Source organism: Arachis ipaensis, chromosome B1 (assembly GCF_059453495.1).
Source record: "Arachis ipaensis isolate K30076 ecotype BB chromosome B1, ASM5945349v1, whole genome shotgun sequence".
In the NCBI taxonomy this organism is placed as follows: Eukaryota; Viridiplantae; Streptophyta; class Magnoliopsida; order Fabales; family Fabaceae; genus Arachis; species Arachis ipaensis.
The window spans coordinates 39,029,945-39,043,737 of NC_142436.1; the positions used below are offsets into that span (position 1 = coordinate 39,029,945).

Consider the following 13,793-nt stretch of genomic DNA (forward strand, 5'->3'; position numbering starts at 1 on the left):
GAAAATTTTTGTACAGCATAAGATCTTGATTACGAAATTTTTACACGAGAAGGATTTGGTTGAAAAATATTAGCATAGTATAAGGACTTTAGTCCAATATAAGAGCTTACTTAAAAATGTTTAAACTGTAAGCATCACATTGAAAATTTTTTTAAAAATATTAGCAATACCTCATCAGCAGACGATTTGTTGAGATCCTTATTAGCAGTAGATTTAAGCTTCTTCCTTTTCAAGCATATCAATATAGCTGCATTTTTTAATGGAAAAATGAGACAACTCAATTAAACACATGAAGAGAACACTAAATAGAAAACCCAATAACAATAAGAATCCATACATGTGGCTGAAAGAAACCATCAGAGTCCTCATCGAGTTTACTCATCTATTCTTGCCTGTGTAAGTGAAACCTAAATGGCCATAATGATTAGGTAGCAATCATTAGATATCAGATCGATTCAAGGTTTAAGCTACTTAATTGACAAATTCTCGTTGTATCAAAACTGATGAACACTGAATTTCTATGGTCAAAGGTCAAAGCAAGTAAAAAATAATGGATTTTGATAGATACAAAATCATAATGTTGTAAAAATGAAAAATATAAAAATAGTGAACCAATGAGCCATAGAAACTAAAGAGAAGAACAAAAGATATCCGCAAAGACTTCACTGAGAAGGGCGACAGCAGAAATGAGGTTCTGAGAAAGCCAAAGTGATGTGCAGAATTATGTAGCAGATTGCTCCTTAGTGGAAGGAGCTTCTTTTTGGGGTACCTCTGTAGTGCCATTATTGGTGGCAGCATCCTTCGGTTGCGATGCAGGTGCACCTTCTGGTGCAGGCTTCCCATTTTTAAATGCTGTTTCTTTTGCATCCTTGCCATCTTTGGGGCCTTTGGCAGGTGCAGGTGGAGGCGGCATCATGTGAGGCGGCATCAGGTGCAGTAATTTTTGTCGGCCTCTTTGTGGAACTTCTCTTGATTAGCTAAGTATAGCTGTTCCATAAGCGAAATTTATTATAGAATTAAAAGACAGGAAGGAAGTGAACAATGATGATGATGATGTTTTACCTTCTCCCTTTCTCTGTTTTGAACCTTGTTAGTCTCAACATTAAGCTTCCTTTTCTCATAGAAAGCCACCTTATATTCCTCAGCTTCCTCAATAATCTTCGATCTCATTTCTTTCTCCCTTTTCTCCTTCTCCTCTAACTGAATGGCATTTTGCCTGCATAAGGAATTCATTTTTGTTCACAACTGAGTTCCGCAAACATGTAATTGACTTTAATTGACCTAAGATAGGATAACTAAGCTACTTATTAATAAGCTACTTATTAATGTAAATACCAGATAGGATGACTAAGTCATTGAGATCAAGTCTAGCATTATTAAACTTAGTTTGCAGGGTGGTGAAGTTATCAAATGGAGTAGGAATGTTTCTTGTGGATTCTGACAAATTAGAAACTAAACCATCCCTTCTACCTGTTGGAACTTGCCAAAAGAGTCCACCCTGAAGAAAATCCCATGTTAATTATATAATATTAGTGTTGATGAATAATTATTATGTTGATGTACTCACAGTGGCAACAATAGAGTCTCTGGTAGCCAAAGTTAAGATATTAGCACAAGAAACAACACCAGGGCATGCAGCTTCCACAAGGCTCTTTATTCCCTCAATAAAGTCAAACCCTCTCACTGTCAAGTTTGGTGAAGCATTCTTCTCAACTTGCTTGTTTGTGTTGTTCAAAAGCACTGATCCATCACACCCCTAAAAATTAAAACTCAGGTTATTTTGAAACACAACAAGCTAATTAGTAATTACTTAAGTAATAACTAAATAATTACCCTGATAAAACAATCATGAAAATGCATTGTTATTAATACAGCTGCAAGTGAAGGAGCTTTGTGGATGTGCTCATTCACAAAATCAGAAACAATCTTCTCAGCTTTTGGGCAGCTTTTAGCATGGAAACCCAAGCCAGTAGCATCATCTATTACACAATTTTCTCTTAAGCAAACCCACATTGCGTCCAAATCATCAGCATTCAGTGTTCAGTAAATAAGGAGAATGTCACCAACTGAGAAAAGTATCACAAGTTTAAGCGATATAACCAATGAATAGGTTAGCCAGAAAATGATACCTTCAGAAACCTGTACTTTGCCAATTGCCCTGTAAGTGGTACCTGATGTGTTATATAAGTGGTACCAATGTGTTATAAAAATTATTAGAAAATAAAGTCTCAGCGATGGTACCTGATGTGTTATATAAGTGGCAACTGCCCTTGTAAGAACAAACCAGTGCACTCTGCAGGAACTAGCAAATTTGATTGAGATGCAACTAAAAAAGTTGAATTTCCAAATGTTGTGAATGCATGCATATTAATCTTTAGACCAACCTGACCATCAGGTGTATAACAAGCAGCAGCAACCATCTCATGCATATCAGTCCAATCAACAACCTGCCTATCAGGAATGCTCCATATGCGAACCTTAGCATCCAAGGATCCGCTAATGAAGTAATTATCATCAACAGGATTAAACTGGATGCAAGTTACTGTGACAGACAGAAAACAGATTGAAGTAGAAGGTATGATTAGCAAAAGAAAACAAAAATTTGGCAGAGGAAAAAAATTGCTTTCACTGATAAACTTAACCATCCTATTACACATTAGAGGACTTGTGTAAAATTAATCCTATATGCAGCAAAGACAGATACTCTGACAAAATTGTACTTGTCTGGCACAATTATGGAGCAAATTGGGTTCGATTTGGTAGGGATATGATGCACTGGGAACTAATTCAAATTTTATTGTGAAGAGGGAGAAGTCTACTATGATATAGACACAAATTTTATACTAGAACGAAGTATGAAAAAGTAACAATTTCACATGCCTTCTTGTAGAAACTTGGAATTGTACCAGCTTCCATGCTTTTCTTCTGCTTTTCTTTGAAAATGTAGAGCAAAATCCTCTTCATTTCAAGCTCTGAAAAAGAGCAAGTTAGGGTTACAGATTAAGTGAAACCATAGTTCAAAATTCCAATACAATTCGAATTAATTGCTGAATTGAACAAAGAGATTGAGATAACAGAATGAAGTTCTTCATATAGCGGGTAAAACCAAAGCAGCTACAGGGAAGAATCAGAAAATATGAGATATGGAACAAGAAGAGGAAACAGAGGGCAATAGTAATAGATTCACAAAACAAGGAAACAACATAGAAAAGTAAAGAGAAAAGGAACTGTGAAATCATTTGTTGCAAATTAAAGTAGCACTCGCAATAGTTCATGTAACAAATTGCTGGAGATTCATACAAAGAAGGAGGTGTTACGATGTGTTTTCGATTTGAAACAGGGGGCGGAGGGGCGGTGGCGCGTGTGTGATGGGTGCGGGAGCAGTAGAGCAACAACATGGTGGCAGCAGAGCGAAGAGGCGCAGCGGAATCAGAGAAGTAGGGTTGGTGAAATGGAGAAGGTGCCAATTGGAGTTAACTTCTGAGATAAACTGAGGTGAACTGGGGAGAAATGAGGGACGCGGGAACTAAACGCGGGAAAAAACTGTTTGTTGATAAAAATCGACGGTATCTAAGTCAATTTTATTTGGAAAAACAAATCAACACTTTAGCTGTCTATTTTATATAATAAATCTAAATCATCCATCTCATTTTAAAAAAGATCTTCATTGTTTAAATTTATCGATGGTAAAAGGCCGTCGATATAATAAATATTAAAATCGACGGCAATCCTGTCGATTTTAAAAGAAAAAAAAATATTCCCGCCCAATCTCTGTCGGCAATGCAATACTGGCAGATGAAGGTTCTAAGTTTCTAAAATAATAGACGACTCCATCGTCGATTTTAATATTTTATTTTTAATTTTTATTTTCTTATTTTATCGACGACTAACCGTCGAAAATTATCGACGAAGATTTTGCCGTCGATTTATAGCGTCGATAATTACCCCTTTTCTTGTAGTGGACATCAACAACAACATAAGTATAAAAGAATAAAACTTGCATTACACGTTTTTAGTTTATGTTATAGATGTAGACTTGGTCACTATTTAAAATATGGTATTTTGAGCTTTGACCTGAATCTATGATTTTGAATTTATAGTACAAAAGAGCATTGACTCTAGATCATTGTTTTGACAATTGACATCTAACTCTAGAATAAAATGAAAAAATATTATTTCTCAAAAAAATATTTTTATCTTTATTTATTGGATTCCAATTTTTTTATTTAGAAGTTGAAGCAAGTTCACTCACTATATCAGCAAACTTGCGTAATCTAATGAAGTTTGCCTACTGTATTGGCGAACTTCGTGAAATTTATAGAGTTCACCCACTACATCCCTTTGTCAGCTGCGACCTTATTCTAAGCTCTAATATAAATTTCACACACTGGATTCTCTTCATTCACATTTAAATTTACTATTTCTCTTTTATACTTCTCATCACTATCATCTCTATAATATATGGAATACCATTTTTATCAATTCATTATGATAGTGAAATCGTATTTGATCAAGATAGATCTGTTGTACTTAGCTCTGTGCAACCGACTTTTGTATACTTGCCAATTGAAGTGAGAGAGGTGTTGACGTTAAAAAAATTTTAAGTACACGCAGTTAGTCAACAACACACAAAGATGATGAGAAAAATCTATTACAAATATTCAATGGAGGTAGGCAGCACTTTAATTTACAAAAAGGTATTTTATTTTTTATTGTTTGCTTATTTTTTAAGCAAACATTTTTTTAATATTACTTTTTTATGTAATCATCAGTTCTAATAATTTTTTATTTGACATAGGTATCGAATATATGATGATGAAGACATACGACTAATCAGGAGTTGGCACAATCATTTTTCAAATGTCTATCTGTTAGAGTTATTTGTGTTTCTGGTTGATATGTGTGCAGGGACTTCTTTGAAAGTGGGTGATGAAAACCCATCATCTGCGACATTCAGAACAAACAATAGAAGATTGATAGTTGATTTGAACATGCCACCTGAGGGGTCAAGGGGAGTCGAATCCTAAGGATTATAATAATGGTGTGTTGGAAGCAAATTATGAAAGATATGATGATTTTGCAGTTGGAGACCCAATGATGAATCCTTATCAAGCTCACCATGTGTCCAATAATGAAGATGCAAATGCCGAACCAGTGGATATATATGAGAAGGAAGGTGAAGAGCTAAACGACTTCACAATGTCACAAGTTGTGCTAACATAGCCTACTATTTTCAAACCGTATGATCATCCTGCTCACTATTTCACGTTAAATCTTGATGCAATGAACAAAGATTGGTCCTTTAGTCAGAGAGGGTCCGAGGATGATCCAATGCATAAGTTTGAGATTGGGCAGCAATTCGAAAACAAAGAAGAACTCGTGATAGCGATAAAGTTATATAGCATCAGGATGGTTGTGGAGTATAAGATATTAGAGAGTGACCAGTTGAAGTATGTTGTACAATGCACCTAGTTTGTGTAGGATGTCAAAGAAACATACACATTTTATATCGTCAAAAGCAAGAAAAATAGAAAGTTAGGAGATATAGTGGTTCACATTCTTGCATGCAAACAACATTAGGTCAGGATCATGGAAGATTGGATTTGAAGGTGGTAGCTGATTACATTCACTATGGTAAGGTGGATCCTACAATCAGCATAAGAGTTCTTTAATGAGCCATTGAGAATCACTTTGGTTACAAGACATCTTATAAAAAAATTTGGCTTGCAATGCAAAGAGTCATTGCAATGATATATGGAGATTGAGAAGCATCGTATAACGAGCTTCCTACATCGTTATTCGTAATACAGATGTACCTATCTGGTAGGACTGATTATATTGCATTTAGTTAGTTACTTATGATTCGTTGTATTTTAACATGCAAAGTTCCTGATTTAGATACTTGAGTGCAACTTGTAACATAGGTGTTGACAACGATAGTGCCATGTTTCATTGGGTGTTTTGGACGTTCCCTCCTTGTGTAGAAGCTTTCAAGTATTGCAAACACTTATCTCGATTGATAACACTTATTTATATGGAATATATGGAGGTACTCTACTGATGACTATTATCTAATATGGTAATTCAAATATATTGTCCATTGCATTTGCTGTGATCGAAGGAGAGATGAGAGAGGCCTAGCCCTTCTTTCTATCTAATCTCAGGCAATAAATGACTACAACCTATAGCCTGGCTATTGCATTTTGCTGCCTATAGTCGGTTACACGACACATTTGGCAATACAACCACGCAAGAACAACTGAACTTCAAGACGACCGGTCACATCGGTTCAGGTCCTCCAACAGAGGTAATCACCTCATGTGCATGCAGGAGACAGAGGCATCTGGAAATAGAATGCCCTTAAGATCTACATAATGTACCTTCGGATGTATTAAAATAGTCGCTCCTCTATAGCATCATCAGCCAACTCACCACAAACAGTGTCTCTGAATCACGATTAGTTGATGGTCCACTTATTCTGACCTTATCTGTGGTTCAGACTTGGTACATGTCTTAGAAACTGTTGTCATAGGTCCTCCATAGAACGCTCATCAGAGTATTGCTCCCAATCAGTCTCCATCAACATTGAGACCCATCTATATGCCATGTCCTATAAGGTAATTGTCATCTTCCCACGTAGAATTTGGAAAATATGATACTTTCTCCCCCCCAATGCGAATACCAAAGGTTAGTCATGGTCTCACTCAACCATGTAGGCTACATGTTCGAAACCAACCCATCGTACATGTATCCTGATGCTCTCGTTGGATCTCGCCAGTAAATTCTAATGAGTCTACAACACCTTGTTAGGCTAAAAAAAAATTAACATTTATGTCCAGTACGTGATTAAAATAATATACATATTTTATACTTATTAAACTCATAATTTAAACAAATACTAGTTGGCCAAGTTTTTCAGTAATGTACTCTACCTGGTCTAATCTATACAACGTCTCCTCGTAACCTACTAATTCTTAGTCCATTAAAGTATTAAAAATAAAATCTTTACAAAACTAATATCAATCATTTTTAAATCCACAAAATTTTTAAACAATTAACAAAATATATATCTCTATCACTTAACACTAATTTCAAAATAATTAATTGTAAATAATTTTTACACTGATTTCTAAAACATTAACTCCAAATAATTATTCTTATATTTTTAAGTAAATAATTGAAAATAATTATCTCTATATTTTTTTGAATAATTAATTCTAAATAATTATCTCTATATTTTTAAATAATTAATTTTAAATAAATATTTTTATATTTTCAACTAATTAAGTCTATATAATTATCATTTTATTAATATCTAATGCTAACTAATTATATCAAAAATTCGATTCTGAAATTAATAAAATAATATCACAGTAAAATAATTTAAAAATAAAGTAGTTTAGATAACTTACTTGAAATTTGACTTGAAGGCAGAGAAGTGAATATTGAGAGAAGAGAGTGAAAATATGAGGGAGTAAGTGAATTCTTTTAATCATGCGTGAGAAAATGAGAGGACCACTTGGTGTATATAGGTGAAGTTTGTCGCGTTGGGTAAACTTCATAATTTTCACGAAGTTCGTCGATGCAGCGGGCGAACTTCAACAAATTAGACAAGTTCGTTGATGCAGTGGGTGAACTTGCTTCAACTTCCAAGAAAATTTTGGATCCCAATAAAAAAAGATAAAAAATATTTTTTGAAAAATAATTATTTTTTATTTTATTCCAAAAAATTTTTTGAACACTCACATTCCTGAATTGATTCTCCTTCATAACCTCAGCTCATCCTAACAAAAGTTAGCTACGTGTGAAGTTGCTAGTATAGGAATATGATGTAATTTAATCTCTCCTTTAGTAGGCAAAGAAAATGACAAGTCTCTTTTTTACCATATTCTCTAGACAAACAATTTCATATCCAAAATTCTAATATTAACATCATCCTTTGATATATTTATTATATATTATTAATTTTACAATCAAAATGTGCTACATGATATTTTTTCATTACAATTGAATTGAATTATTTTCCTCCAAAATCAAGGAGGTCTATTATTATTTCCACTATATTATTATTATTAAAAATTTAACCACTAAAATATAACACATGATACTCTTTTATTACAATTAAAATAAATTTTTTCTCTTAATAAACTTCTTCCCTTATCCTTTTTTCTAATTCTCTCATTCTTTCTCTCTCTCTCTCTCTCCGTTTTCTATCTTTCTCTATTCTCTCCCCTCTATAATAATAATAATAATAATAACTAAAATATGTCAAATAATACTCTTCTTTCTCGTTATAAGTAAAATAAAATTTTTATTTTCAAAATAAATGAGTTCAGGAGCCACTCTCTTGTATCTTCTGTAACACCCTACCATACAGAGCTTTACACCTAGGATGTAAAACAGAGGTGGCGAGGCACTACAACCTCTAAAAATAAAATCTTATATATAATATAGTTGAAATGAAGTTTATCTAAGAGCTTTTGAAAGAAAGTTAAAACAAACATTAAATGAAAAAGCGCAACACTCCTGAAAGCGTTAACATAAACGAAATAAACTAAACATGAATATATACAAAAAGAGTTCCAAGATACAGATAACAAAGCTTTTGACTTGGTTCGCGAAGTTAAGACCGGCCAGAGCATATATATACATACATATATACACGTGAAACCCAAAATATCCAAAGATACTGTTTACAGAACCTGTTTCTCCAAGTCAACCTCTAGGGGAGACATAACATTATATATATATATATATCGGACATATATAATTATGTACATATGCATCTAAACCAAAATGAAACCCCAAACAAGTAGAGTTCTTCGCTTGCAGAAAGCTTCCAGTATGCCTCAGTGAGATGCCTCACATCCTGCATCTGAAAACCACAAAATATGTATGGGATGAGAACTAGAGGTTCTTAACATGGTAACGATTCCCATATAACTAACATTAAAGTTGAAGGCGATCTTAGAACTTTCGACAACAGATTCAAAGTTAAAACTAACATTGAAAACCATAAACAGGGTGAGGTATCTAAGGATTCTAGATTCTATTTCAATTTCTAACTTAACTCCTATGTTCATCACCTTTTCTCCAATCCTCCAAAATACCGATGCACAGACAAACAATCCATACAAAGAAAACATAAGTAGTTTACAGTTACAGCAAACAGAACATATAACAGTTAAGTATGAATATCAATTACGCAAACCTAAGAATGCAAAATCAAACAAGTCACTTAAATGCATATGATGCATACCTTTCTTACTGGCCATGAGCTCACGTGTCAGTTACTTTGTCAGAACCCGACACATCGGTAGCTAACCCGGATATCGTCCTCTTAAAAATCGGTGGTAGTACACCACCACAAATCCCACCTGGTGGGCGCGTAGTACACCACCATGAACCCCGCTATTGCGAGCGGTACACCACCACCACGAACCTCAAAAGATCTTCAATTGAAAAAACAACAAACACATGTGTGCGGTAAACCATCAGAAATCCCACATAACATTTTCTTTTAAAAATATGTGGGCAGTACACCACCACGAACCCCCACATAACATTTCGACACTAGGCAAGCGGTAAACCACCACGAACCTTGCCAGGTCAAGGCCCAAAACAATTTCATTTTCAAAGTCATTATAAATCATTCATTCATATTCCTTCTTAATCATTCATTACAGCCATATTCATCATTTATATATCATATTTCTGCACTTCTCATACATAATTCATCTCGTCTCAAGATTTCTTCATCTCCAAATTACCATTCCTTCCTAACTTCATCTCATCACTCAGCATACAACTAAGGTTTAGGGGCTAAAAGAGTAGAAAGAAGTTTAGAGGTTCCAAATTATGCTTTAAAATCATAAAATTCACTTTGCTGAAAACAGGGGTTTTGTGTACGCATGGATGGTCTTGCGTACATGGGGGTGTGTTTTGCCTTGCTCGTGTACGCATATACTTGCTCGCATACGCGAGACACCAAACCCGAAAGAAATGGCCGCATCGCGTGCGAGGCTCACAGTACGCGAGTTATGCAGGGTGGCCAAAATGGTAAGTGCTGCAGAATTTTAGTTTTACATACCGAAATTTTGACGCACATAACTTTTTTATTAAAAATTATTTTTCATCCGTTCTTCGAACGGTATAAACCTCTCGGACTAGATTTTCTTTCTAGACAAGTTTGATAAAAGTTGGAGGTTTGGAGGTCAAGTTATGCTCCACCAAAATTGGTCAAAAAATAGAGTTTTCATTGAAAATACTAAACCTCAATTTTCAAAACACCTCAATACACCATTTTATTCCATATTACACCAATTTCACAATTTCAATCATTTTCACACAATAATTCATATCCAAAGCATCTTTATACAAAATCATCAACAACATGCATATACACTTCATCATTCTCTACAAAATTGCATTATTTCTCCAACAAACCCAAATCATCAACAACATCAACATTCTAATAACATCATGTTACGGCCTGGTACAAACTGAATGTGGGCCGGCCCGACCCGGGCACCACCCGACCCGGACGGTTAGGAACAAGGCGCCCGATCGCAAGTACCCAGTGAAGATTGAAAATCAAATTGTTGCATGGCAACACCAAACTTAGAGTGCAATCATATGCCAGATTATTGAAAGTAAACTAAGCAAAGCAAGAAAATGTTACCTACAGTTGGGTTGCCTCCCAACAAGCGCTCTTTTAATGTCATTAGCTTTACATGTTGTTCACAACTTTCTTCCTCTTCTTCCAGTTTGTTAAGAGGAATGACCTCAAGAGGAAAGAGGAGCCAGTTAATGCCCCTTGTTTTGAATGCCTCTCCCCAGCAAGCCTTCTTCTGTTGTTAGCTTGAGCAAACTTGCTTGTTGGGGGTAGGGGTGGGATGGCTTTTGGTTGACCTTTTCTTCTTCATGAATATTGTCCTTCTTTTCTTGGTCACCATCCTTTTGTTAGTGTTCATGTTGATTGCCTTTACCACCTTGATTTCAGGATTTGGGTATTGTATGATGGGTGGAGCATCCTCTTCATCAAGAACTTCTTGAATTGGTGGTTCAATGAACTCACCCTCTATGCAACTCTCTATTTTATTGGAGTGTGGGCTTCCTTGATTGACTTCCTCCCTTATTCTTGACCTTTGAATGAACTCCTCTGTTTCTGGAGAGAGTGAAGTGGTCTCTCTTTGTGATCTCAGCTCTTCAATGAATTGTTCTTCAGAATAAAGTTGTGCATTCTGTCTCAATTTTTCTTTATGGTCTCTTTCTGCTATTTTCTCCTCTTCGATTGTTTTTATTATTTCTTCAAGGAGGAGTTTTATCCTAGTAAGTCTCTCTTCTATTCTACTTTTTCTGCATTCTTCAATGATGAGTTCCACCCTAGCAAGTTTATCTAAAGGAGGTTGGGTAGATTGTAATGGTGGGGCGGGGTTGGCTTGTGAATGGCATTGGATGTTTTGTGGTTGTGTGTTCTGAAAGTGGTATGACTCTTGTGGGTAGTGGATTGAGTTTTGTGGATGGTGAAATGAATTGTATGGATTTTGGATAGACTTTTGTGCTGAGGCATACTCAAATGATAAAGAATTTAGGCATGTAAAACTTGGAGGTGAGGTTGTATAATTGAGAGGTGATGGCTCTTGATAAATGGGGTATGAATGAGTGAAATCTCTTTGATTATGATCTTCCCAGCCACAACTTGAGTAGTGATCAATTTTACCAAAATATGGACCATTTTGTGGCTCTGGAAAGTATCCTATTTCATGTTCTTGATACTCCCACCCACCATGAGCATAGTAAAGTGAATCATTATGTGGTGGTGGAGAGTTTCCCATGAAATATGATTGACTAAAATATGATGGATGCTCCTTTCTTTCCTGCAGAAAGCTCTGTCTCAAACAATAATCACCAAAAGAAATTGGAATCTCCATTGTCACAGATGAGGAAATTCCCAGTGATGCAATATCAAAAACAGTTAGTTAGCAAAAGAAAATAAAGAAGCAAAAGAAAATAAAGAAAAAAGAAAAGTATCTAATCTAGTAAATCAATCAACCGGTAGTTTGTTAATCACGATTAATCCCCGGCAACGGCGCCATAAACTTGATGCACGGAAAACTTGTCTCTCAACAAATTTCCCTTCGGCAAGTGTACCGAATTGTCGTCAAGTAAAACTCACAAAAGAGTGAGGTCGAATCCCACAGAGATTAACGAATTAAGCAATCAATGGTTAATTGATTATTCTAGTTAGACGAATCATATTGGAGTGATAAGCAGCAAGGAAATGTAAATTGCATGAAAGTAAAGAAAGCAATAAAGTGTAGAGAAGTAAAATGGCAGGAAAATAAAATGTAAGAACTAAAAAATAAAATGAACATTGGGATCAAGAGATATTGCAATCCCCCGAATCAAGTTCATTCTCATCTCTTCCTCAATCAATGCATTCATTGATCTCCTTGGCAATCTTAATTGATCGAATTGGAATTCAATCTCTCAAATCTTGATCAATAGCCAATTCCTTGGTCAATTGCTCATGAGAAGAGATGAAGTATGGTCACTGATTATACCACATGCATTTCCCAAATCAAGTGTTGGAAGGATTATAGTCACATATCCATCCACACCCAATTTGGTCCAGCATGAGAAAGCATTTCTAGCATGATCTCTTCATTCCCCTTTCAAGGTTCAGAAGAGATCCAAGTATGAATAGTTTCTTTTCCAAGATAACTACCCAATTGGATGAAGATCGAAAGCTCTCTAGTAAAATCAAGAGGAAAGAAAGAAGAAGAAGAATAAGAACTACACTTAATCCATTGAATCACAATAGAGCTCTCTAACCCAATGTAAAGAGTTAGTTGATCATTGCTCTACAAAAATAGAAAAGAAAGAAAGTGCAGAAAAATAAAGATGAAGATTCAAACTGAAATTTAAAATTCAACATTCATAAATGAAAATTACAACTAAAAGAAAGAGAAGGAAAAGTGTGTGAGGGGAGGGAGTCCGAAGACCCCTCTTCAATCCCCCATTCCAAAATCTCAGTCCCCCCCTTTTCAAGCTTGTTTTCAATGTAAAGACTAAGGCCTTTATATAGGCTCTCCTAAATTACAAAAATGAAATTAAAAGCAAATTATAATAAAATGAAAATTTCTATTCTAGATGCTTCTTGTGGCATTGATTGGTTGACACTTGTGGGCTTGCTTGCTTGAGCTTTGAAGTGGACTTGAGAGAGAAGTGAGTCAAATTGAGGTCCAGGTGCTAAAGTTGGTGCTAAAGTTAGCCACACTAACGCACAAGTGTGGCGTTAGTGCTAAAGTTGTTGTGGCTAATGTTGCACTTGCTGCCCAGTTGGTGTTTTTGGGGCTTAAAAGATGCCTCTTGTTTGTACTCCAATTTCATGCCCACTATAGAGTATTATATATCGTTGGAAAGCTCTAAATGTCAGCTTTCTAACGCAACTGGAATCACCTCAATTGGACCTCTGTAGCTCAAGTTATGCTCCTTTGAAGTGGACATGGTCGCTGGCATAGTTGCTAGCGTTAATGAAAAACTTGAGTGCCAATAACGCTAGCGATCATGGCTTCATTATTGCCAGTTTCTGAAGCTCAACCTTAGTGTCCACCCCATACTATTATATATTGTTGGAGAGCTCTGGATGTCTACTTTCCAATGCCTTTGGAAGCGCATCATTTGGAGCTCTACAACTCGAGTTACACTTCTTGGAAGGTGAAGAGGTCAGCTGGCCTTACTACAGGTTGATACCATGTTCATCTTTGCACTTTCGGGGCAGGGTTTCT

General features: G+C 35.5%; 1 protein-coding gene and 1 pseudogene across 1 annotated transcript; both read right to left on the reverse strand.

The window, feature by feature from the left end:
- Positions 1 to 622: 622 nt before the first annotated feature.
- Positions 623 to 1,214, reverse strand: LOC110262485 (clathrin light chain 3-like; annotated as a pseudogene).
- A 101-nt stretch (positions 1,215 to 1,315) lies between these two features.
- LOC107628906 (peroxidase 39-like) lies at positions 1,316 to 2,916 on the reverse strand. The gene is made up of 6 exons (XM_088502697.1): positions 2,881 to 2,916; positions 2,285 to 2,528; positions 2,130 to 2,171; positions 1,834 to 1,979; positions 1,568 to 1,756; positions 1,316 to 1,498 (listed from the first exon to the last, which is right to left on the reverse strand). The coding sequence occupies exons 1-6, from the start codon at positions 2,914 to 2,916 to the stop codon at positions 1,316 to 1,318; spliced, it is 840 nt and encodes a 279-aa protein (XP_088358823.1).
- Between the last annotated feature and the right edge of the window lie 10,877 nt (positions 2,917 to 13,793).

Coding starts and splice junctions, on each gene's coding strand:
- LOC107628906 (XM_088502697.1), bottom strand. CDS start 2,916: ATGGAAGCTGGTACAATTCCAAGTTTCTACAAGAAG. Junction 2,529..2,880: donor TTCCAAGTTTCTACAAGAAG/GCATGTGAAATT, acceptor ACTTGCATCCAG/TTTAATCCTGTTGATGATAA. Junction 2,172..2,284: donor AGTTCCTGCAGAGTGCACTG/GTTTGTTCTTAC, acceptor ATAACACATCAG/GTACCACTTACAGGGCAATT.